Genomic DNA, 26,710 nt, shown 5'->3' with positions numbered 1-26,710 from the left:
AAATTTGTTACAACATTCTTTTCTCTGCTCAGTGCTTATTTTCTCATTACTTTTTTTTGTGAGGTTGCATATATAATCTCGGAACATCTTTGGATCTACAGCTTGCTTGGACACAGCTCCTGTTAGTAAATTTTTTTCCTTTCTTTCCTTTCTTTCTTGCCTTGATAATCATCTGGACTTCCTCTTCCTCCCTTTCTTTCAGTGGTCATTAACAACAATATTTTCACTCTGATCGTCTGTACTGTGCTCAGTATGCGGAAGAGCCCTACTGTCATACTGAGACAAACCTAACTCGTTAATGTCACCATTCTTGGAATCTGTAATTATTGTAACTGAATCTGAATTCCCGTCCTCGGATAAAAGCATCTGAAATGTAATTGCACAAAGATATAAACCACATTTTTATTTCCATTATTCATCATTTAAAGCCAACATATTAACCCTTTCGGAGGTGAATTTTTTCCTGAGGGAGAAAAATGTTCGTTTATGTGGTAGTGATCGTGATTTTTTAATAATTTTAGATGCAAGATTTGTACAAAATGTGTACTCTTTATCAAAACATACTTTGTAGACTTGGCTTCATTTTATGGACTAAAATAACTAATTACGAAAGATTCTGTAGTGGAATAAATAGTAGTAAAATGATCATTCAATAATTACCATGCAAAATAACTACTATAATGTTCAGTTAACAGTGGAGTATAGCGAACCAACGACATAGTGTGTTCTGATAGACACGAGCTGCTGCACCCTTGCTGCATTGACTTGCTCTTATTTTCACAGTGATGCTCAACAGTTGGCAGCACTTGCGCATGATGAAAAGGCTGAACATTGACAATGAGTAGCTCTGGTTTCCATACTCCGGCTGCAGTTGACACACAGTAAAAGTTGAAGTACACAGTTCTAGCCACAGAGTCTGAAGGGTAATAATAGTACTTATGAAGGAGATAGTTTTAACAAACATACTACTCCGGTCATTTGATATGGCTATATTAACAATGACAGCGTGTCTCAGAACTGCATGCTAATGCCATATTAGTCATCAACTGAGAAAAAAATAACAATTATAATGATGCAGGCCTATATAAAACATTCTTTGTCTTATAATTATCTTATTATAATTTGGCGATTAATATTATTAATTGATATGTTATATAATACAGCTCCTAATAACCATTACGTGTGTGACGTAGAGCATGGCCATACTAACCTCATAATGACTGTTTCCAGTATTTGCTGCCGAACATACACACCAAGGGCTTCCCTCTGAATAACATCTCTGTGACAACATTATAACTTTTTAAACAATAACATGCAAGAAAATACACTCCTCGTAATAATTACCAGTCAGTTACTTACGTTTCAACTCCAATACGTAAGCAAACAAAGCATGTGATATTTTGACATGAATTTGGATCCATATTGCAAATCACTGCCACATGATGGATTTAGCAACTAGTACTTGGTTCAGACTTCTCTAGAGAACAGTACGTGAAGGCTTGGAGTTGGTTCTATTTTGTATGAGTTACTGCACATACTCCATCACAATTTGCAACAGAGAAACAGAAATCTGAAAAATTAGTAGTGGATTCCCAGTTGCATAACTGCGTCCAATTACAAGACTTCAGACTACTTACGCGAACAAGGCTCAGGCCTTGACAGACATACAGTTAAGTTTTGCATTGATTACGCTTGTGAAGAGCTCCTTTCCTAACCTAGTTTATCCAGAATCTCTTATACTTCATGGTCCAGTGACTGAAAAGAGCACGGGTCACGCCTGTTTACAAAAAAGTTAAGAGATGGGATGCACGTAATTACAAATATCGTTGGCGTCCATCTGTTGCAGGACCCTGCAGCATATTCTAAGCTCCACCATTAAAACATTCCTGTGGGAAAACGAGATTGTCTCAAAGAATCAGCACGGATACAGGAAGATACATAGCATACTGCAAAAATATATTCAGGTAAACGAGGGGTAGTCAGTCTTACTAGACTTCCGAAGGCTTTAGACACTTTGCCAAATAAAGTCACTTACGGAGTCTGTTCAAAAAATTCCGGAACATTGTCCACATTGTTTTCTACGCTCTACGCTCACCTTTTACATACTGTGCCTGGACGCCTTTGAAATATTCTCCACAGTTGATGCTCCGCCGCTGACACAGTTTCCACTTCCAGAAACAGTTTTGATACGCCTTTTGCTGGATCGCGCGAAGCGCCCTCTGCGAATCTTCTTTTATTTCGTCTATCGTTGCAAATCTTCGCCCTTCCAGGGTCCCAACATCATAACCGTAGACCCACGAACATCTCGTTCCAATTTGTGCCAACCAATAACTCTTCACAAGTTGGGAGGCGAAGGTATTTCTGGTCTTGACTCACGAGCCGTAGAACCAACGTGGAGGCAACAAGATGCATTCCAAGATGCTGTGTCACGACTTCATGACGTGATCCAACTGAAATTCGACGTTCTTATGCAATCTCTCGGACAGTCTGTCTTCTTTCGATTGCCACACACAATTTCGTTGATATTCCTGAGATAAGTGTTGTCATTGGACGTCGAAGGGCGTCCTGAACGAGGGTCATCGTTAACTTCCGTCAGGTCGTTTTGAAACCATGTGAACCATTCGGAGCCCGCATCTCGTGGTCGTGCGGTAGCGTTCTCGCTTCCCACGCCCGTGTTCCCGGGTTCGATTCGCGGCGGGGTCAGGGATTTTCTCTGCCTCGTGATGGCTGGGTGTTGTGCGCTGTCCTTAGGTTAGTTAGGTTTAATTAGTTCTAAGTTCTAGGCGACTGATGACCTCAGCAGTTGAGTCGCATAGTGCTCAGAGCCATTTTTTTTAACCATTCGGAACACCGAGTGCGGCTTAAGCACTCGTCACCGTAGTCTTCCTGCATCATTTGGTGTGTCTCTGTAAAAGTTTTCTTGAGCTTCACGCAAAATTTAACGCAGACGCGTTGCTCCTCTAACTCTGCCACCTCGAAATTCGCAAACTGTGCGACACAACGTTCTGCTCAATACAACGCTGATCAATAACTAACAGACATAGAACAATGAAACTTCCTGCAATTACACATTGAACACAGGGTTGGTTAAGTGATGGATTTGGGGGAAGGGACCAAACAGCGAAGTCACCGCTGCTATCGGATTAGGGAAGGATGAGGAAGGAAGTCGAACGTGCCCTTTCAAAAGAACCATCCCGGCATATGCCCGAAGCCTTTCAGGAAAATCAAGGAAAACCCAAATCAGGATGGCCGGACGCGTGTATGAACAGTCGTCGCTCCAAATACGAGTCCAGTGTGCTAACCACTGCGCCACCTCGCTCGGTTAACCGCAGGGGAGTACAGGAACGCCAACCGCATTTCGCTCCACCACACTACTGTCGCGAAATTGCGAATGCTCCGGAGTGTTTCGAAGAGACATCTTACTGAGTATTTTCGCAGATATCGGCTTGGCTAAAAGAATATTTGACTAACACGACCTAATACGTTACATATGGGAGAACCTCAGACTTCCACATTCTGTAATAGGCGTGGACATCCAATATCGCCTGATCTACTCGTGGTTTCAATGTCCTTCAACCACTTTCCATTGACGCTCTAGAGAGTAGACACTAACACACGAGCGGCCCACCATCACCGCCGTCTGCGAAATGCTTGTTCCCAGTCGCCGGGTCTCGCCAATCTGCCCTTTTCCAAAGTCGTTAATGTTGTTGAATTCCCTTGTTTGACTCTCATATCATCGCTAAAATGATACCTCGTTCGTCTCTGCTCCGCTTACATGCTTTCCTTACTGCATCATGTCCACGCAACTCCGCCGGTAGGCATTCAAACACACTGTGGGCGGTAGTCATAATGTTACGGATCATCACTGTATATGAAAATATACCGCAAATGATGGTTTTTCTAGGAACAGTGCAATGTTCCGAAAGATATCTCCCACAGTTGTTAATGGAATTTTAGATGCAGCCTACTGGACTCGCATATTGGGTACAAAAGAATCCGGACACGGAAATCGTGGCATCGGAGCTAGGGAACTTTGATAAATACCGAGACATAGTCGAAGACTGTGTCAGAGACAGAATTGGATGGAAATCACTTGATGCCAAATCGGTTTGCACCGGGCGTGGTGCTTGGGGTGGCGTTTTTATAAAGTTTCATCCAACCTTAGTTCGTTGATAACCATGACTGTAGTTCCTCATGCTTTGCTCTGTTTCTGCCCCAGGTCGGTTTATGTATCTGACAGCTTGCATTAATATATCGCCATCACGACTTCGACATGCGACTCTAGCTGTTTATACCTAGACAATAACAATGCGGTAGTTCATAGTTACAAACTCCAAGAGCGCCGCCTGATCACACTAAGTCAGATTAGTGGTCACCGTTGCACAGTGTTGTTGTAGATAAATAAGTGTCGATTGTCGCCTACTCTCGGTCTAGGTACTGCGGCTCGTCATCAAACAGTCAGGTCGTATGGTGACTGCAGCTGCATGTGGAAAGAAGGAGCTGTTTATTAATGATTTCATACTCTTTAGCTGCATGTATCTCATCGTAAAATCATGCTGTTCAGCACGTAACCATAATGGAGGAAAAGTAGTAGTGAAGCATGTCCATGACAAACTAACGTCTCTGTTTTGATATCATGTTATTTACCCAAATCTGCTAGTGTTGTCAGAAGGAGCATTTGTTCCTGTAAGTCCATCTTCGTTATTGTTCAGCGTTGTGATTGACAGTGGACTATTTTTATTTTAGGTAAAAAAAATTACAGAAAAATTTAGAATTAAGCTTGTCAATTTCAGAGTAAGAGTGTTTCCTGATAGCGGGTCTCTGTTGTTGCAGCACATGGTGCAGACGGGCATGGCGACCCCGTATGCGACGCAGTACCCTCAGAACGGGGAGGCGGGCCCACCCAAGACCGACGCCGGCAAGGAGGGCCCGCCCGTCGCGGTGCCGCCCTTCTCTCCGCCCACTGTCACGCCCAACGGCATCGAGCAGCAGACTGTCAGCATCGTAAGTACTGCTCTACCACTCCACTCCACTCACGTCAGTCATCGGGTGGCATCCCGACTTCATGTCATGTAGTGTTCTCAAAGAATAGTTGCTACTGTAGGAAAAGAAGTGAAACATTGGGGGAGGGAGGGAGAGGGGGGGGGGGAGGGAGGGAGGGAGGGAGGGAGGGAGGGAGGGAGAGAGAGAGAGAGAGAGAGAGAGAGAGAGAGATTAAAAAAAACTGACATAAATGGATTGACAGTAGTCAAAATCTTTCTTTCGAAAAACGAACTGCTAACAGGGCTCTACAAATTAATCCTTACAAGGGAACCTCCCCACTGCATCCCCCTCATATTTAGTTATAAGTTGGCACAGTGGATAGGCCTTGAAAAACTGAACACAGATCAATCGAGAAAACAGGAAGTAGTTGTGTGGAACTATGAAGAAAAAAGCAAAATATACAAAATGAGTAGTCTATGAGCAAGATAGGCAACATCAAAGAGAGTGTGAGGTCAGGAGCGCGGTGGTCCCGTAGTTAGCGTGAGCAGCTGCGAAATGAGAGGTCCTTGGTTCAAGTCTCCTCTCGAGTGAAAAGTTTACTCTCTTTATTTTCGCAAAGTTATGATCTGTCCGTTCGTTCATTGACTTCTCTGTTCACTGTAGTAAGTTTAGTGTCTGTGTTTTGCGACCGCACCGCAAAACCGTGCGATTAGTAGACGAAAGGACGTGCCTCTCCAATGGGAACCGAAAACATTTGATCGCAAGGTCATAGGTCAACCGATTCCTCCACAGGAAAACACGTCTGATATATTCTATACGACACTGGTGACGGCATGTGCGTCACATGAAAGGAATATGTTGTCGACCCACCTAACTTGTACACTTTGCGAATGTGTAAACAGATTCTTCTTCCTTGTCGGATTTAGGTTTTCTTGTGGATGCGATAATCACTCCCAAAAAAGTGATGAAAAGATAAGAGTTTGTCACATAAACTGCAACAAATGAATGCAACAGTTTCACAGTCGCACAGTTTTCACTGTTTTTAACGTTTTCAAATTTTTCCGTCAAATCCTGCGTATGTCCAAGCAAACCTGAACATGTCCTGGAATTTTCACACGATCACGTAAACAATACTGCTCTGTGTACCTGTGCAGCTTCGCAAAATAATTGTCTGAAAATAAAAAAAATTGAACTTTTCACTCGACGGAAGACTTGAACCAAGGAGCTCTCGTTCCGCAGCTGCTCACGCTAACCACGGGACCACGGCGCTCATTAGTTCACACTGTCATTGATGTTGCCTGTCTTGCACATTGACTACTGTTTGTATATTTTGCTTATTTTTTTCGTAGACCCACGCAACTTCTTCCTGTTTTCTCGAGTGACCTGTGTTCAGTTTTTCAAGGCCTATCCACTGTGCCAACTTACAACTAAATCTAAGGGGGTGCGATGGGGAGGTTCCCTTGTTAGCAGAAAGCTATTTGGTAACTAGGTGAGTAGCAGACAAGTTACGATTCTCTCTGTGTCGAGTGCTGAAGAAGCCTTTTATGTTCCTCCTTACCTTATTACAAATTGAAAGCGGTACTCCTTCGTAAATTTTTCTCATTAGTACACATGGCTATGCCAAATTCTTTGAGAGCCATGGTTAATAAAGTAACACACTGAATAGTGCAGTTATTGTTACTCATTTCTATGCGTTTAGACGGTGGTGCAGTTAAACTCTAATTTCTTCAGTTAATCAGATACATAACGGCCATCGAATAGCTTTTTTTCAGTTCGCTGTGATTCATTCTCTTTGTGAACCTTGTCATATTGTCATAAGCATCCAAGAAACTTGGTGCTCCATCCTATCATCTTCACATACTTGCGTGCAACTTTTTCGCAAAGTTACCGTCCTTTTTCTTTATTTACAAAACTTATAACTTCTTGAAAGTGTGCAGCAGGAGTCCATTGCATTAAATTTTGTTTATGTAACGTAGAGCGTATAGAACTATTTTTTACAAGTACATGCCTAACAGGATAAGTTATGTGGTATAAATCAGTACCAGTAGTATGTGTTGTTTGTTGTGTGCGTGTGTTCCAGTGTTCTGATTGTCCGCAGTCGCATTGATTGGGTAGCGTTGCTTTTGTCACTGCATGGCCAGTTATGATACGGTTTAGGGAGCTCCATATTTCTCTTGGTTGGTTCACTACCGGGGTTCGATGGTCGGATCTATTTTACCTAAATTCTTATGACCATGGAAGGACGTCCACTGTTTTCTCCAACCATCTCTTAAATTACAGCTTTCTGGGACGAGTTGGCCAGTCTTTACCCAGACTAGTCATCTAGGTATCTAGGTTTTAGTCAGGTGTACGGTAAAATTATTAGTGTTAGACGAAATGCTAAGTCCGTGGATTTTCTGAATTTCATCCATTGATGTGTTAGCGTTTGTTGTCGGAGATTTGGAGGGGCAATAATGGCTAGTAGTGACAGCCCTGGCATTCGTTTGGATTTAATAGTTTGTCACAGTCCTCATCGCGTCATTTACGAGGATATCTATTTTGTTGACATGGCTACTTGTACCCCAAAAAGGAGAACAATATTCGGCGACCTAGAACCAACCACTTTCTTTAACGTGTTACTTCTTGGTTTTAACTTCTGTTCGGTTAGTTCCAGACACCCAGATATTCAGGTTGCCGACTATGTCGTAATTTTGTTGTTGCGGAAGATGACATTCAGTTCTCTGTTCGCAATTCTGTTGGTCAGGTGGAATGAGCTGACTTCTGCTTTATTAGGGTTCGGGCAACGTCTCCACTTTTTGTAATACTAAGAGATCTTTAATGGATTGTTAGACACTGTTCACCTTCTACGAATGTAGTGCAGACTACAATGCGAGATGCTTTTAATAGCTTCCACAAAATAATTCTGTCTCGAAAACTGACAGGAAATCTGAAGAGATTCTGGTCAAATGTAAGTGTACCAGCGACAAGACACAGTACCTTCACTACGTGATGCCAATGTTAGTATTATCGATGATACCGCCATTAAAGCGAAGTTATTTAACACAGTTCTCCGAAATTCGTTCACCAAAGAAGACTAAGTAAATATTCCGGTATTCTGCTCAAGAACTGTGAATATGGGGAACTTAGAAGTAGATGTCGTTGGTGTAGCGAAGCACTTAAGGCAAAGTGTACCACAGGTTCCGTTCAGAGAGTGACAATTCAACAGCCCCATACTTAGCGATTATATACAACCGCTTTCTGACGAAAGGTGCGCACCAAAATACTGGAAAGTTCCACAGGTCGCACCAATACTCAAGATAGGAAACAGGAGTTCTTCATTGAATTACACGGACGTCGATTTTCGGCAGGGTTGTGGAACAATGAATTACTGTGTTTACATGGACGCCCAAAACTGTATTCCATAAACCGTTTTTCTTATAGCGCTTCTGGTTTGTCATGTAAACACTCCAAAATCAATTCTGGAAATCTGGTTCTAGCTGCTTCTGTGCCTATGTGGTATCGCCTCATTTGTGAGACTTGATTCGTGATTTCACAGTATGTGAAGTGACAGTACATAGTAATGGACAGGAAGTTATTGAGTAAAACAGAAGTGATATCTGGCATTCTCCATGGATGTGTTATAGGCCCTCTCCTGTTCCTAATCTGTTCAAATGATTTAGGATACAACCTGGGCAGCCCTATTAGGTTGTTTGCAGCTGATGCTGTCGTTTACCATCTAGTAAAGTCATCATAATAAAAATCAGTTACAAAACGACTTGAAAGCGATTTCTGTCTGGTGCGAAAAGTGGCAATTGTCACTGAATTGTGAGAAGTGTGAGATCATCCACATGAGTGCAAAAAGAAATCAGTTAAAGTTCTGTTACACGATGTATCAACAAATGTAGAGGCTGTCGTTTCGAGTAAACATTAGAAATTCTAAGTACAGCTTAAAAATGAAATGGTCATATAGGTAACGTCGTGGGGATGGGAGACTATGGACTGCGTTTTATCGGCAGAACACTTAGAAGATGCAACAAGTCGTCTAAAGAGAGTGCCTACACTAAACTTCTTCGTCCGCTGCTAAAGTACTGCTATGCGCTATGGGATCCTTGTTTGACAGGATTGACGGAGCGCATCAAAAAAGTACAGAGAAGTCTTAGATGTCCTGGCGGAGGTTCGAGTCCTTCCTCGGGCATGGGTGTGTGTGTGTGTTCTTAGGATAATTTAGGTTAAGTAGTGTGTAAGCTGAGGGACTGACGACCTTAGCAGTTAAGTCCGATAAGATTTCACACACATTTGAACATTTTGAGTCTTAGATGACCTTTCGATTGTCACCAGTGGAGGGGGTCACCAGCGTCAGGATGACAATAGATTCGTTTAATTACCGTATTTATTCCGGCCCTTAGGCATGGTACATAAGTAACAGCTTGGTGGAGGATTGCAGTTGCTTCTCATGCTATACAATAGATGTCAAGCATTACTGACAACCAAAGAGCGGGCGTAGTGTGATGTCACTCGAATGCCGCCGTCAGCGACGTCTCTGGCGGCGACCGCGACGACAGCTCTGCAGCTCAGCTGTCAGTACCACGGGGGGCGGCCGTTACCTCCCTCCAGCGAACGGGCGACACCCTGCACTGACAGCGGCTCCTTTGTGACTCGGAGCAGACTGCGCTGTCCTGTGGTCGAATGCTTTCCAGGATGTCATTTCATGTGTCTCAGGTTAATGATGTCGGCTGTGACACAGATAATAATTATTTTAGTACACGAAGGCCGAGTACTTATACCCTCCAGACTATGTTCATTTACTGCTTAAGGCATGTACTCTAGACATCCCCATGGTGACAAGTGGGGAAAGGCATTCACCCATCCGTAGCGTATTGCTGCATCAGCTGTTGCTATACCGGTCCCTGCTGCCTCTTCATCACAACACATGTCGGCTGTGTTTTGCTTAACAACTTGCTGTGCTTTGCTTAACTCTCTCGTCTGCTTACGGGGATGGTTCTATTGCAACTCACTTCCACTCGTGTTTACTTTTTGATCGAATGCGATCTATATGCTACAAAAGGTCAGCTAATTTTGTATTAATGGAAATAGAGAAGAGTGTGTCATGGATATGAGCAGCGGTTTGGGGTGGCAGCCATTAAAACAAAGGCATTTTTCGTCGCGACATGGTCATTTCACGAAATTTCATCCACCAACTTTCTCCTCTGAATGTCAAAAAAAGAAATAAAAAATTGTCGCCATACTACATAGGGAAAATGACCATCGCAATAAAATAAAACAGAGCTCATACAGAAAGATTTAAATGTTCATTTTTCCCACGTGTTGTTCAAGAGTGGAACGGTAGAGATAATCTGAAGATGATTTGAACAATCATGTGTCAAGTATTTAAGTGTGTACTGCGGAATGTGTAGATGTGTAAGTGAATTTAAAATTAGTTGCGACTTTTGACGTTTGGCTCACCGGAGGGGACACGACGCTGTTGCCCAGGTAACACCAATGGCGACCCGGCTTTCCGTACCACGCCTCAGCAGTTAGGTTGGTAAAGCGCTCCTGTTCCACGCCGTCAATAAACAATACCGAGTGTCACGCATTACAGGCACCTACATTCATCATCCTCTTGTTGTAAAGTGATATTTTCTGGCGTTGAAGTGTTCTACAGCCGTCAGGTATTGTGAACGAGCTTTCATGTTGGCGCTACATTAATAACAAGAGTGCAGAACGTCTGAACACGAGATTCGCAATAAAAGTGGTCGACCAAGAACACATCCGCCGGCATTGAAGATAACGTTCTGTTGCAAAAAAATTCCTCCGAATTCGACAGTAGTAATAGAAAATGCGCAATACTACTAGGTTGTGATGGATAAAGCTCCAACAATGCAGCGGAGGAAAGCGGCTGTTTTTCTCTGGGTACAAAAAAAAACATGTTAGATTGGATAAAAATCTAGCTTGTGTGAGGCGAATTAATCAAACTTCTAGTACTGCACAAGCTAAAAGCTCCACAATACCAGATCGTAGAAATGGCTAACAATAAAAGGCATCAGTTTAATCAGGCTTCCTCCGTGTCATGCTCATTTAAATCCGACTGAGAATATGAAAAGTAATGTGGGAAAAAAATAAGAAATTTACCCTGAGGTTGAATTGCTAACAAAAGAAGTCCTTGCAAATGTTACATCACAGGACTGGTCTCAAGTTGTGAGGCATACCAAGAATGTACTTCAGGGGACATGGATTCAAGGAGGAGCGTGTCGGGTTTTGAGTAATACATTACTTTTCATGTTGCTGTGTTAACGTCTGTTTCTTTTGCTTAAACACAGCAGAGTTTACAGGTATACATCTCACTAATATTGTAAAGCAGTTGAAATTGTGGCATAATCCTAAAACAACGTAGTACTAGAAGTAGCAACTGAGGGCGAGACATATCGGTAGTTATGAGAAAGCCCATTCTCTGTATAAAAATTAATGTGCAGCTTCTTCACTTACGTTGTGCAAAATACACAGCAATTATCGTTTCATAGACTGCTGATGGTCCTTAAAAATTATATTATTTAATTTTTAAAAAAAATCTGTAGTTGCTCGAATATCACGGTAGATACATAAGTTTCGCATATTAATCATATGGCAAAATACTCTTCACTTTGCGTGCTATCATTTGCCAAAATCATGTTTCTGTGTCTCAGACCGGTTTATGAGGTACGGGAGATTGATGAATGTTTCATTCTGGCTTTTTCACTGGTGCGTGCGTTCGTGCCGGGACCCTTTACATACATTCCATTTTCTCGCCATTGGAGACAGATAGTGATATCCTTCGAGGTTTAAAGAATAATTTAATACTTTGTCTATATGGAGCAACATATGACCTAACACACAACAAACGCTAACTCATGGCGACCCCTATTTTTCACTGCAAACTTTAAGAATTTCTTGCAGCGTTTTAGCTAATTCTGAAATTATGACCATTAACGAAACTATAGGCAATTCATCATGAAACTGACGAATGAAGCCATAAAATGTGAGAGATTCAGAGTTAATCGCCGTACGGTTTCCTTGAAATCGTTTGAGAAAAATTGCAGATTGGCCAGCTTGCGCTGCTGACGCGTTCAGCACACGCTAGCAACTATGCTTCCCTTCACACTCTCCGTACTGAACTGTCAAAAGTCGCAAGTAATTTTAAACGCACTTACAGATGAATGTGCGCTTGTTGATGAATGTGTTAATTTGAATTGCTATCAATTGGTGGTCAGTGTAACTAAATTTAACAGAATCAGTGGTGGCTATGTCACTGGTGTAAAAGTTAAACAAAAGGCGGCCCCTTTCTGTATGGTACAGGGTTTATTTGTAGTTTGCCTTTAAGAGTAGTTTTTAAGCGTGTTTTCTATTAATGTCGTGATTTTGAGTCTACACACGTGGCAACTGAATCAAATGTTATCACAGCCATGTAAACCAGAATTATACAAAGTACATCATCGTTGAATTAAATGTCCTGTTATTGCTGGCCACTTACGGTTTTGGTTTGTAGTTTACTTTAATAATTTTTTTTTATAGCTGCCCGAATATTAGATCTTGCAGCCGTGGATGCAAGCCACGGATTTAACAGGTTGTGGTTAATGAAACGTAGCCTTTCTTTTGGCTCCACAAATGTTCTTTTCCAGTGATCATGAAGACCTCTGCAAGACGTCTGTACTCTGTGACTACCTCAAGTTGCTACAGTATTAGGGGTTAACTTGCTGCTACGTACTGTCGCCATGTCAGAAATGACAAAAAAACAGCAGCAGAACCTAGGTCTTCGGCCTACCATTCACACTTGCTAGATTGTTCTCAAGTTGTAACTAGTTGCCATAGCTCCAGATGGAAACGATTGCCGCTACGTGGTACTGCAAAGAAATTCACGCAGACCAGCTGTAGGCAGTCTTCCCATCACAGGAGCCTAGCGTGAAGTGTGAATCATCCTAAAAATGCAGTACTACACTGTTAGTTTTGTCATTTTGTTGGTTCCTTACAGAATACGAGTTTGGCACGATACTGGCGTCATGGGCGTATAATTTGAAGATACTGCAATGGTCAGTAGCATCACGTCAGCTAACTTCAAATTTTCATGGTCTGTTAGAGCGATAGTCGCAAGACTCGATGACGTGGTAGTATACGATCTAGGCAGCTTTGTGATTGTCCACGGTTATTACGACGCGCACTCGAACTAGTTTATGCAGATCTACTACACGACGCTTTTGTAAAACACATCAAAATATTTCTTGAATTTACAATTTAGGCTACACACGTACTTTATAATGGCAGTGTCCTGTTCCTCAAAGCTACTTTTTGGCTAGCCTTCTGTTACAGACAGTGATCTGTGTCGTGTAAAAGACGCAAGTATTCTGTTATTAAAGTCATATGCTCACTTCGTTGCATACAGTGAATGTGCTATATATTTTCGTACTTGTGAATTGCTGTGTGGGCATTTCACTTCTCTTGTACAGTAGTGTGTATTGCACTTAGCCGTTGCCACAATGTGCAGACGTTACTTTCACGTGTATCAATTCAGATATGTGTGCTATAATAATGAGATGTGGTGAATGGTCATCAGCATGTCATTCATCGATGTAGTATAACATTAAATATCTGACTGAGTGATTGTTTCGGAGCGCGGCTCAGCGATCGTGGTATCTCCGTGACGTAATTATGAATCATGCAAGCGGTGGCAAGCCTCAAATGAGCTGTTGCGGAAAGGTGGGGGAATCTTGGACTGAAATTAGTTCTAAAGGACAGCACAGCCCACGCGTTTGACCGGAAGAATTATAACTGTGATAGTAGTTACTCATACTTCCTTTCTATTTGCGTTTAGACTACCACAATTAATAGGTAATTTCGTAGTTTCTTTTTATATATTTGGTGAACGTAGCTTCTAAATTTTCTCATAACATAACGTTTTCTGGTTTTAGAACTAATAACTTCGCCAGTAAACTTTCATTGTTGCTTTTGCATTTCAAGTGTTGTTTAAGCAGAAAAAAACTGACGCAGCGTAGCAGTTACTCTCCCGAGCAAACAAGTCGCCCACCGATATGGTGTGTGCTGTCGCGCGGGTACAGAACTGTCATTGAAGGGAGTTGCATTCAGTTGGAGTGCCATTGGGCACTAGCGAGCATGCTTCAACCGCTATCAATTGGTATTTAACTGTCTGTCAAAACTTTTAATCCAATTGATTCCTCCAAAACCTTTGAGAAAAGCATCGTATGTGTACAGTATTGGTTAAATTTAATAAGGATCTCCTTGAGTGTGAGGTTGCAAGTTCAGTCTTTAGCAAGGTTCATTTGATGACAGGAAAAATGCTAGCTGCTGATGACTCACCGTGTGCATCAGGATGACGACAGAAAATAAGTGTCCGGGAGCTGCAGATATTAACCCTGAACACCGAATTAAAAAATGACGAGCCACAGTGATCTCAAAGGTTTGCACCATTAAGATCGATGGCGAACTCCTTGGGAGTTACAAACCGTGCAGGACGTTCCGCTAGCTACCCACTCATAAGGAATGCATATACAGTCATATTGGTGTAGCGTGGTGATGGGATCTGATGAAATGTCATGCCATGCAGCGGAGTGCGAAATAGTCTGTCGTGGAGGTTATTGCGAAAATGGCTATAGTTCAAGGCGTAGCTGCAGGTAGTGCGATAGGTAAGGAAAAAAGCAAATACCCAGAGGCACAGTTTATCCAGTGGTTCCATGTGGTATGAATTGCAGTGTCGCACACTTTTCAGGATGGATAGTTCGCTCAGAAGTAGTGGTTATTATACGGAGACGAGGAATCGAGCCAAAGCAAGTTATTTTGACCAGCTATTGGTCAGAAGCACAGCTCATGTCATGGTTGTAGTTATCGTACGCCCATTTTCCCACTCTTGCTTGCTGTGATGTAAACATGCCCTACTGCCTTTGCAATGTCGCGCACACGGGAAAGGATCGTAGCGGACAGAGCACCTCCAACTTTTCCCATCTCAGTAAATAACTTTCCAGCCAGTTTACCATCCAGATTAACAGTCTGCGTAATTGTATACGAATGCGTTGGCATAATTGTGTACGAATGCGTTAATCTACTGATGATGGTTGATCTTGATACAACTGTCTTGGTACCTTTAATTTCCAGGGTTCCTTTCACATGCATTTCCTCCTCTAATCCCGATTGGAAGGAACTGAAAACAAATTCCTTACTGGACGATGGGATAAGTTTGTGTACCTAATCTACAAATTTTCGGACCGATTCCGCAATTTGCAGTGCGTCGCCAAATTGACGCTTTGTAGGAAATATCGTTGTCTCGCGTCTTCATAGTCTGCAGCACTATTTAAAATTACGCAACCACCAACTGCTTCCCTTGAAATCACAGCAATCTATGCCGTGCGCAATTTGATGTGCATAATGCAGTAGGTCACTGTCCTGCGCATTTTATTACCTTGGACAGCGATTGTCCTTCACTACGTTTCACTGGAGTCGGAACGTGAGACTCCCTGTCCGACTAGGATGATGAACTACATGGCTCAAAACCTGTTTCAGTATCACTTTCACTTGTTCAGCACGTATCGTCGTCATTATACTCCTCATGTACATTGTTCACACAGTCGAGCGTATACGGTACCACAAATTCTACTGACTAACCTTGCAGAAACGCTAATATCTCATCTACTACTACTTTCTCATTCTGCGAAATTCCTTGGGTTACTTGCTGACGAAATGTCAACTTCGGCAACAGTTGTTGTAGATTTAATGCTTTGTTTGCTCTGTTTATCGTTGTCATTGCTCTGATTTGTATAAACACCACTAGCACTGTTGGGAGTTCCTTGTCGACTGAGCATTTCAGCTGGGCTCGGTAGCCTCATGCTGTGCTCACAACTGGGAGCCTCCCGTCCCGCCCACTTTTGCCATTAGCAGTTAATATTGGAGTTTCATGGCAAGACAATATGTGGTGCGTGGAATGCCGTAAATACCATTGGCCTCATGCTACCTCGCACTCAAGGGGTTCCTTGTAAGCATGTACTAAAACCGTGCGAAATTTCAGCAAAAGAGGTGACACTTTGGGTGTGTGCTGTAAGGCGAAATATCACGAACGAGATAAGCGATACAATAAACATAAAAATTTGGGACCATACAGTAGAGGATGTGAAGGAATCCGGCTACCTAGGAAGCAAAATGAGTGACGGACGGAGAGTGGAGGATGTAAGAAGCACAATAGTAGATCAATATGGTATTCATCGCTAAAAGAAGTCAGCTATCAAAAATAGATCTTAAGATTTTTAGGAAGAAGTTTCTGAGAATGTGTTCGGAGCACAAAATTGTACGGGAATGAATTGTGGTCTGTGTAGAAACCGGAAGAGAGTTGGAGATGTAGAGCAGCGTTTTTTATGACAGCAGGGATCCACAGACAGCAAAAATTGTGAAAAACAGAGTGGATTATACAGAACAAACGGCTAAAGACGTTGCATGTAACTGTTACTCTAAGGTAAAGAAATTGGCACAGGACGGGGAATCGTGGCGGACCGCTTCACACGAGTCAGAAGACTAGAAAACGGAAGAAAACTGACGCTTCACAAGCTCTGGCTTCCGTCCCAACGCATCACGCATTTTAAATAGGTTATTTATCTAATGAATATTAGAATGTAACGGAACATTATTAAAAGAAAGTTTACAGACGAAACTACAATCGCACTGCTTTTGTTCGTGCCCTTCAGGAAATGAAGTCAGACCCAACAGGTAGTAATCATACACATACTGGAAACCACTGTTCTAACTAGAATCAGTGCTTTGCGTTTGAGCGTGCTTTCACTTCCGAGTTACAGCTGGTCGGTAGTCATGATTAAGGGATCGTTCTACGTGTACTGTAAGCAACAACTTCTTTTCATGGTTTGCAACAAAATGTGGATCTGTGTACAAGTATTGTGCTGTTGTTTGTAAAAGCCCGTCAGCCTTTTTGCGCCCATTCGGGTCAGATTTTCTCTGTAGCGTTGCGACACAACAGGAGGAGGAAAGATAGAAGCTGTAAGCTTAACTGTTCTCGCCTTGACATTTGTATATTTACAATGGCTTCATAAGAAGTAGATCAGCCCATTCCCTACAAAGGTAGGAACTGAATATTTGTGCCGTCCTTGATGAAATAATCGTCACAACATGTAGAGGTGCAAGGACAGTTGTTTAAATACTGAAACTCGAAGCCATCCAGCTAAGAATTTTATATTGTTGCTCCTCTCCTTTGCATTTTAAACGGATTGGCGGAATTATACTCGAGCAGTTCTTATTTTATGTGACATTTTTACTGTGTTAAAAAATTGCCACGGAAAATGGACATAAACGAAGGCCTTCATTGTGTGCAAACAGAACAATTTATAATTTTTATTAGGTTGTAAAAAGTTAAATATATTTCCATGTTTGATAGGAGACGACAATGACAAAGTCGACTCGTTGGCGCTATTGTCATATTGCATGTACAGATTATTATAGTATCCCGGGAATGGCTGAGCTTACTTTCTGCCTTTTTGCTGTAAGAGGAAGGTTCTCCGGTGACAAAGGGTGGAAAGGACTTGATTTTCGAAGCCTCGTGGAACCGGATATTAATTGCGCAGCATCGCTGCCGGATATTAACAGAGCGGCTTGGAATCTTTGACTACTCCGGTATGGAAACAAAGGCAATGGAGTGCGGAGTTCCCACTTTCCCAGGTGTAGCAGTTTCGAATAACTGCTTTCAGTAAGACCAAATGGCCTTGCAGTATGTTCTGCTGAGAAACTTATCGCGTGAAATTCATTACACTATGGGAATACATGTAATCAAAAACAGTGACATAATTCAGTTACCACCACCACCACCACCTCTCACGGAACACAACACTGTTTGCCTTGTCCTTGCAAGTGGTACTAGGTGGAGTCATGGAGCGCATACGTTGCAGGAGAATTGCAGGTTTTACTGGAATTCTTTTCACCACTACTCGTAATGAAGTTGCTCACTGTTGACAAAGAGAATTTATCATTGAACTAGCAGATAGGAATGGGAAGTTAGAACTGCAGTCCAACACTGACTCGTTTGAAGCAGTGGTCAGTTAAGACCGTTTTTTAATCGAATACGCAGATGATCCTGTTCCCAGCATACAAGGGAACAGGAGCTAGTTGCCTGGGGAACGTAGCCAGTGTCACTCAAGAGGGCTGAGTCAGATAACCCAAGATGCCGATGACCCTGCTATCTAGGCAGTTATCCCTGTCTTTGCCTTGCACGTTCCGATGGCAGCAGAAACATTAGTACTGAAAAAATGCTACTCGTTAGCCAACTCAGCCCTGCTGTCTAACTGCCCGTTAGATTAAACATGATGTGACGTCGTCAGTCGGAATATTTCTACATATAGTCTTACATTCCTCCTGATAATCATGTACTTGGTTGTTGATAGCGACATCCATTTGCTGCACGAAATCATTCCTCTTGGGTTATCGAAATAAAGAGGTGATGGGAGGCCAGTGTCGCTCAAGACGTACTCTCTGATTCAAGGCGGTTTGAAAAATTTTACCTTGCCATTTATAAGATGTCCGTTACAATCCTAAATGAAAATATTTGCATATGATTATTTGAGAAGAGATTTTGAATGGTCCTTATACCTTACATTGTAGCTTACACGGAGATGACAAATCGTGGGATGGCGATATGCACATACACAGATGGCGGCAGAGTTGCGTATGCGAGGTATGTAAGGGGAGTGCACCACAACACCAAAGCAGATAAAGGAGGAACAGTAGCCATTCTGCTCACCCTCCTCCATACTCGGACTGTATGACCAGTCCGCTCGTTAGTACAGTGCAGTGCAGTGCAGTAGCTGTCATTTGTACTCTGGTGATTCATGTGAGAAAGTTTCTGGTGATACATATGAAAAGTTTTCCGACATGATAATGGCCGCAAGTTGGCAATTGAGACTTGGAATACGTAATAGTAGTTGAGCTAGATACATTGAACATTTCATTTCGGATCATGGCCGCACGATGGAAATTGAGACTTCGAATGCGTAATAGTAGTTGAGCTAGATACATTGAACGTGTCATTTCGGAAGTCGTAGGGAATGCAGTAGCCAGAGATCCTCAGTGTCAAGAGTGGGCTGAGAAAGGCAAGTTTCAGGCATTACTTCTCACCTCGGACAACTCAGCGGCTGAGGCCTTCACTCAACGACCGAGAGCAGCGGAATTTGCGTAGAGTTGTCAGTGCTAACAGGCAAACAACACTGCGTGAAATAAGCGCAGAAATCAATGTGCGGCGAAATATGACGTTAATGGGACATGGCAGCAGGCGACCGACGTAAGTGCCCTTGGTAAAAGCACGACATCGCCTGCAGCGTCTCTCCAGGGCTCATGACCATATATCGGTTGGAACCAAGACGACTGGAAAACCATGGCGTGGTTAGATGAGTCCCGATTTCAGTTGGTAAGAGCTGATGGTAGGGTTAGAGTGTGGCATAGACCCCACGAAGCTATGGACCCAAGTTGTCAACAAGGTGCTATGCAAGCTGGTGGTGACCCCATAATGGTGTGGGCTGTGTTTTCATGGAATGGACTGGTTCCTCTGGTCCAACTGAACCGATCATTGACCAGAAATCGTAATGTTCAGCTACTTGGAGACCATTTGCAGCTATTTACGGACTTCGTTTTCCCAAACAACGATATAATTTTTATGGATGACAGTGCACCGTGTCACTGGGCCCATTTATTCACGACTGGTTTACAGAACACTCTAGACAGTTAGAGCGAATAACTTGGCAACCAGATCGCCCGGCATAAATTCCGTCGAACATTTATGGGACATAATCGAGAAGTCAGTTCGTATCCAAGATCCTGCACCGGGAAAGCTTTCGCAATTGTGGACGGCTATAGAGACAGTATGGCACAGTATTTGTGTACGTGTCGTCCAACGACTTGTTAAGTCCATGCCACGTCGAGTTTTGCAGTAAACCGGGCAAAAGGAGGTACGAAACCATATTAGGAGGTATCCCATGAATTTTGTCACCTCAGTGTATGATGAATACAGTAGTCAAATTAAGTATCTTAATTTGATGGGGCGCTGAGTGTATGTTGTGTTCAACAATTCGGGGGCGTTATCCTTCCCTTGTATGAGGAACGGACATTTTCAACGCGTATCAGTTTTTGGCGTCTGTTTTAATGACGGAAATGTTGTTGGAACTACTTAGTTGACCACAGTCCTCGTAAAGTACACAGCAATATTCTGTCACCGTTGTAATACAACCACGGCATTAACAAGCGTTCCACATGATCGTAATTTACGCCTGTATTTACTTTTACACTCACTTTTACACTCGTCAGTCCATTAATGACTACATGCTTAGGCTTCTTATTCCTAACAGGACATAGTTTCTCTACTCTTCGCAGTAATTTTATTGCATTTATTTCCGTGTTACATCGTACTGCAGCTATAAGTTTGGTTAATATGTAGTAGTGCTTGTTTCTTCGTGCCAGATTTTTTTTACTGGTGGCCATTTCGAATAAATTCGTAACAATTCTCCAAATTTTACATGCTTAGATAAGTTTTGTTCCGGTGTTATTTTACAAAACTTCTGCACCTCAGTCTATCCATATGAATCAGTACAAAAAGATAATTATGTGATCACATGGTTTTGAAAATTGCTGGAGTAGAAAAAACCGAACATTAAAGTGCGAAATTTATTCGCGTATGGTGCAAAATCATGATAGACTTCTTGAACGACGATGATTAAATAAATGTTGGTCTACGTCTTAGTGACCAGTACCTAAAGATGTGCATTTCGGAACGTTATCTCGTCATAAAGACCAGTCTGCTTAAAAATGCCAAGGCTTACCATTTTGCGACTCCCCAGATGCGGGTAGTTTGTTTATCAATTGCACATTTAAAGTGGAAATACTTTCTCGTCCTGGCACGTAATTCCAGTAGCGTAATGTCGAGTTACACTTATTTGTGTTGTCAGAGAGATCTCGCGGGTACTGCGCATCAGCTCCTTCATATAGCTCACCCGCGCTTGAAATGTAATAGATTGTTCATTGGTGCTGTTTGTCTAGAGACTACCTTTAAACTCCGTAACCTGTATTCCTTTAAAGAATCGAATTCCCCGGTACGAAACATACTGAAACGTGTAACTACTTTAAAAGTAGGTTACTGTATTAAATTTTTGCTGTTGAGCATGTAACTGAGGAAGAGTTCAGAAAAGGTTTGAAATTATATTTAAAGTTTATTGGAAGTTGCTAAGGGATTTAATTCTCAACTACTAGATGAATGTCATTTGGATAATTTGCGCGCCATGATGCCCTTACGGATTCTAACTGTAACACTTGACTCATTATTTTAAACGTTTAACAGATAAAGCGCTTAATAAATTATGCCATATATTTAAGTATTTCAATTTGATCAATAAATATATGATAAACTGAAAATCAACTTTTTGTTGCCGCCGGGAGCTTGTACCAATGCAACTTGCAACTGGGGCTGTGTAGTAATGAGAGTTTATTTCTGCTAGTCCCCACCAGTTAATGACAATGTCATAACATGTATAATATAAAATCATAACCACTCGCTATTGAAGCGAGCTTTAAGCAATAGATAACCGATGAGAAATTCAGTAAATTTATGCATTTAGGTATCTTGCGTTTCTGTATATCATTTCAGAGACAGATACACTGAGGGGAAAAATAAAGTTTGTCCATCAGTTAAACTTAACCGTAACCATGTTCACAAAAACTTAATTTCTGCTATATTCCAGGTCATTCATTTTACATTCAATTGCACTGATTGTTGCCTCAGCAGACACGCAAGTTGTGAGTCATACAGCAGATGTTGCTTGACTAACTGAAGTAAACTAAAGGTGCAGAAGGCTTGAAATCGAAGTTCGAGGCGAACACTGAACTGCGTTTCTAAGCATGGTCCTATTTCAGATGGTATGCCTTTACCTTCCTTCGACCTTCGAGCTGATTTACGCAGCCTGTCATAGGGGGGCACTGAACAACGGAGCTACTTGGCATTATTCTCATGTAAAAATAGTTACCGGTGTTGAAAGAAGCGATAGGTGATGGAAAAAAATGACAGAACCGATTGAGGAGTGAACCTGGGAGATTGGAATTTAAAGGCTGCCCCTTAGCCACCGAGTGACTCGTGGAGACAGTGTCTTAAACATTTATATTCAAATCAATAAAAGTAGCTAACGTCTTCACAGAAGATCGAATTTAGTTGTATTATAATTTCTTTAAATCATTGACATCTTTGAAAACTTTGTCTCACTTCATAACTAGTCGACAATTTCTCACTGCAGTCTTGTCGCCCTAAGGAGAGTACGAAAAGTTCTAAGAAGTACCTGCCATCATCCCTTCCATAGCGCTTGTTCTTTATCCCGCAAGTATAATCTTCTATTAGGCTCTCAAAATTTAGTCATAAAAGCTGTCTCCATTTACAAAGCTAAGCAATATCCTACCAAACGAAAATGAAGACTGCAACTGCTTATGGTACTGAATTAGAAGCAGGAAATTAAATAAAAAAGCACACGAATATATTCATGTTTGGATACTGAAATGTTATATATCATCCTACACTTCCCCCAGCGTTGTGCTGTCTCACCCTCCCAAAATCATAGGTCAAACACACAGTCTGTTACAATAAAAACAAACACACACACACACACACACACACACACACACACACACACACACACACACACACTCTTCCTCCTGATACCATGCGCATCTTGCTCACACCAGCTCGACTGCAGAAATGACATTTCGACAGGTGCATTCTAGAAAAGAAACTAGCAGTAAAAAATAAATGATCTACTGATATTATTAAACTAACATTAGATTTTAAAGTTCTAGCAACTGCGTGACCTACCTCAAAGTTCATCTCTATGATTAAGGTGGTCATACGGTGCTACAAATTATTTTAACTCTGTTGTATTACGGCAGTGTATCGCCAATATTGTTCATCATCATGATGTTGCCAAGACAACATGATCACAAGGTGGGATCGCAATAATACGTAGTAGGGGTGGGGTGGGGGTGAGGATGATGGTGGTGGTGTCGGGTCGGGGAGGTAATGGATGACACCATCCACGAAGCGAGTTCTTGTCCGGAGAGTCAGCCGAAATTCCCAAGCGAGCTTGGCAACACGGCGACTAATGAGGAAATCATTGCGCTCGTTTGTTTCAATTAGGCCCATGGTGGTGTAGCGTGCTATGCGAGGCGTTCTCACGTGCGGGTGTCAGCTGCCAGGCGCAGGGCTATTTTGCGGTTGGGCCAGAATATCTTACTAAACTACCACACTGTCACATCCCAGTTAAAATTCAAAACCACAGTGATAATGTAGTTTCCGTGGTCATTGCTCTCTGAAGCACTTCGATATCGTGGAGCTACCTTCAGTGTCGCATGTTTTATACACTCCTGGAAATTGAAATAAGAACACCGTGAATTCATTGTCCCAGGAAGGGGAAACTTTATTGACACATTCCTGGGGTCAGATACATCACATGATCACACTGACAGAACCACAGGCACATAGGCACATAGACACAGGCAACAGAGCATGCACAATGTCGGCACTAGTACAGTGTATATACACCTTTCGCAGCAACGCAGGCTGCTATTCTCCCATGGAGACGATCGTAGAGATGCTGGATGTAGTCCTGTGGAACGGCTTGCCATGCCATTTCCACCTGGCGCCTCAGTTGGACCAGCGTTCGTGCTGGACGTGCAGACCGCGTGAGACGACGCTTCATCCAGTCCCAAACATGCTCAATGGGGGACAGATCCGGAGATCTTGCTGCCCAGGGTAGTTGACTTACACCTTCTAGAGCACGTTGGGTGGCACGGGTTACATGCGGACGTGCATTGTCCTGTTGGAACAGCAAGTTCCCTTGCCGGTCTAGGAATGGTAGAACGATGGGTTCGATGACGGTTTGGATGTACCGTGCACTATTCAGTGTCCCCTCGACGATCACCAGTGGTGTACGGCCAGTGTAGGAGATCGCTCCCCACACCATGATGCCGGGTGTTGGCCCTGTGAGCCTCGGTCGTATGCAGTCCTGATTGTGGCGCTCACCTGCACGGCGCCAAACACGCATACGACCATCATTGGCACCAAGGCAGAAGCGACTCTCATCGCTGAAGACGACACGTCTCCATTCGTCCCTCCATTCACGCCTGTCGCGACACCACTGGAGGCGGGCTGCACGATGTTGGGGCGTGAGCGGATGACGGCCTAACGGTGTGCGGGACCGTAGCCCAGCTTCATGGAGACGGTTGCGAATGGTCCTCGCCGATACCCCAGGAGCAACAGTGTCCCTAATTTGCTGGGAAGTGGCGGTGCGGTCCCCTACGGCACTGCGTAGGATCCTACGGTCTTGGCGTGCATCCGTGCGTCGCTGCGGTCCGGTCCCAGGTCGACGGGCACGTGCACCTTCCGCCGACCACTGGCGACAACATCGATGTACTGTGGAGACCTCACGCCCCACGTGTTGAGCAATTCGGCGGTACGTCCACCCGGCCTCCCGCATGCCCACTATACGCCCTCGCTCAAAGTCCGTCAACTGCACATACGGTTCACGTCCACGCTGTCGCGGCATGCTACCAGTGTTAAAGACTGCGATGGAGCTCCGTATGCCACGGCAAACTGGCTTACACTGATGGCGGCGGTGCACAAATGCTGCGCAGCTAGCGCCATTCGACGGCCAACACCGCGGTTCCTGGTGTGTCCGCTGTGCCGTGCGTGTGATCATTGCTTGTACAGCCCTCTCGCAGTGTCCGGAGCAAGTATGGTGGGTCTGACACACCGGTGTCAATGTGTTCTTTTTTCCATTTCCAGGAGTGTATGTATATACAGTAAAAGACATTACAAAAAGCTAGCAGAAATTGTGATGACATCTAAATGACTTATTTTCGGTAACACAATAGCCTCATCCTCGTGAAATTTTGTTACCATCTGATAATCTCTTTGTCCGCAGCCCGTGGTCTAGTGGTTAGCGTTGCTGCCTCTGGATCACGGGATCCCAGGTTAGATTCCCGGCAGGGTTGGAGATTTTCTCCGCTCGTGGACTGGGTGTTGTGTTGTGCTCATCATTTCATCCTCATCACTGGCACGCAAGTCACCCAATGTGGCGTCGACTGAAATAAAACTTGCACTCGACGGCTGAATGGGGCCTCCCGCCCAACAATGTCATTCGCTCATTTCATTTTTGCTCTAACTTGACACTTCTTAGTGTAACTTACGACGGAGCTACAGCCAACTACTTCCCATAAAAGCAGATGCTAACGAAGCCTGTTGTATTTGACCACGAACGGCACCAACACAATGCTCCCAATACGTTTCAACTGTCAGTCGTGGCCAGAACAGTGTCCTGTGTATATTTGAGTGCATAGTGTCAGAGCCAAGGGAATTCGAACGTGGGCAAACTGTTGGTGCTCGTGAGGTGGGTGCCCGCTCCGGTACTAGTAACCAAGGTAGCTGAAGTGAAGTGTTTGGTGTTTCAAGAGGCATCGTATCGAAGATTAATACTGCATACAGGCAAAGGGGGAAAACATCATCCGCTAAGTCACAACGTGAACGAAAGTGCGTGTTGAGTGATCGTGACGGACAGTGACGAAAAGTAAGAGACGACAGCTGCAAAAGTCTCTGCGGAATTGAATGTCGCTTTCGCGGATCCTGACAGCATCAAAACAATATGAAAGGAACTCATTATCTCGTAATTTCAGGGCAAGCTGGAATTCCAAAAATACAGTGGAACGTGGTGCAGAAGTCGTAAAACCTAGACTATAGTGCAATAAAAAAAAGCCATTTGTTCGAAAGAGTCTTGTTTTACCCTGTTTCCAACGTCTGGCCGAGTTTACGTCCCAAGAATGAAACTTGACGAGGATTCGGCGATGATTTGGGCAGCGACATCGTGGTATTCCATGGGCTCTTTGGTTACTCTGTGAGGTCGCATTCCCGCCAAGGATTATTTGAACATTTTGGGATCAGGTCCATCCTGCGGTACAATGTGTCTTCCCCAACGGTCGTGATGTGTTCCAAGACGACAGGACTGCTGTTCATACAGCTGGCATGGTTCAGGGCTGGTTTTTTGAGCACGAGGATAAAGTGTCGCATATCCCCTGGCCACGACAGTCGACAGATTTCAGTATTATTTAGTCTTTGTGGACTGCCTTGGAGAGGAGGATGCGTGACCATTATCCACTTCATTCATCGTTACCTGAACGTGCCACTATTTTGCAGGAAGGACGGTGCAAGATTCCCTTTAAAACCATAGAGGACCTGTATTTATCCATTCTGAAACAACTGGAAACTGTCCTCAACGCCAGCATTTTTCCTACACCTTACTAATGAAGGTGGAATGTTGTTTTTTTTTGGTTTCAACTATGTCCACCTATATTGTTACATCGTCTCAAGAAATCAATATAACAAATAGTTCTCCCTTCAGATAGATATAAGCGTACATAAAATCGTATAAAATCGTGGTAGCCTCGGCGGTGTGCTATGGAATTCGCCGACAGAAAAAATTCTCAACCAGTTGAAAGTAATAAATTGTTAAGGAACGGTTCCACGGCCTGTAGAAATTGTTTGCACGAACACCTGCCCACTTACGGCTTTCTCTATGTTTACTATATGTTGTTTCAACTTTGAAATTACGCCATTGCACTCTGTAAACTTAAGTATATAACAGATATGACGAAGTTCGGTCTTAGTCACTCGTAAATCGAAATTACAGTAGCGCAAAATGAAAGC

At 43.2% G+C, this 26,710-nt stretch overlaps 1 protein-coding gene across 10 annotated transcripts in view; it reads left to right on the top strand.

The window, feature by feature from the left end:
* Positions 1–26,710, top strand: part of LOC124607261 (RNA binding protein fox-1 homolog 3-like) — a 468,620-nt gene that overhangs the window by 269,137 nt on the left and 172,773 nt on the right. For all 10 annotated transcript variants that reach the window (XM_047139561.1, XM_047139554.1, XM_047139609.1 and 7 more), the window contains one exon: positions 4,834–5,004. In XM_047139561.1, coding sequence (XP_046995517.1) covers positions 4,834–5,004 — 171 coding nt within the window. The remainder of the gene's footprint in view (positions 1–4,833; positions 5,005–26,710) is intronic.

The sequence above is a fragment of the Schistocerca americana genome, chromosome 1 (genome assembly GCF_021461395.2).
Source record: "Schistocerca americana isolate TAMUIC-IGC-003095 chromosome 1, iqSchAmer2.1, whole genome shotgun sequence".
NCBI lineage: Eukaryota > Metazoa > Arthropoda > Insecta > Orthoptera > Acrididae > Schistocerca > Schistocerca americana.
This window is presented reverse-complemented; position numbering and strand designations above follow the sequence as displayed.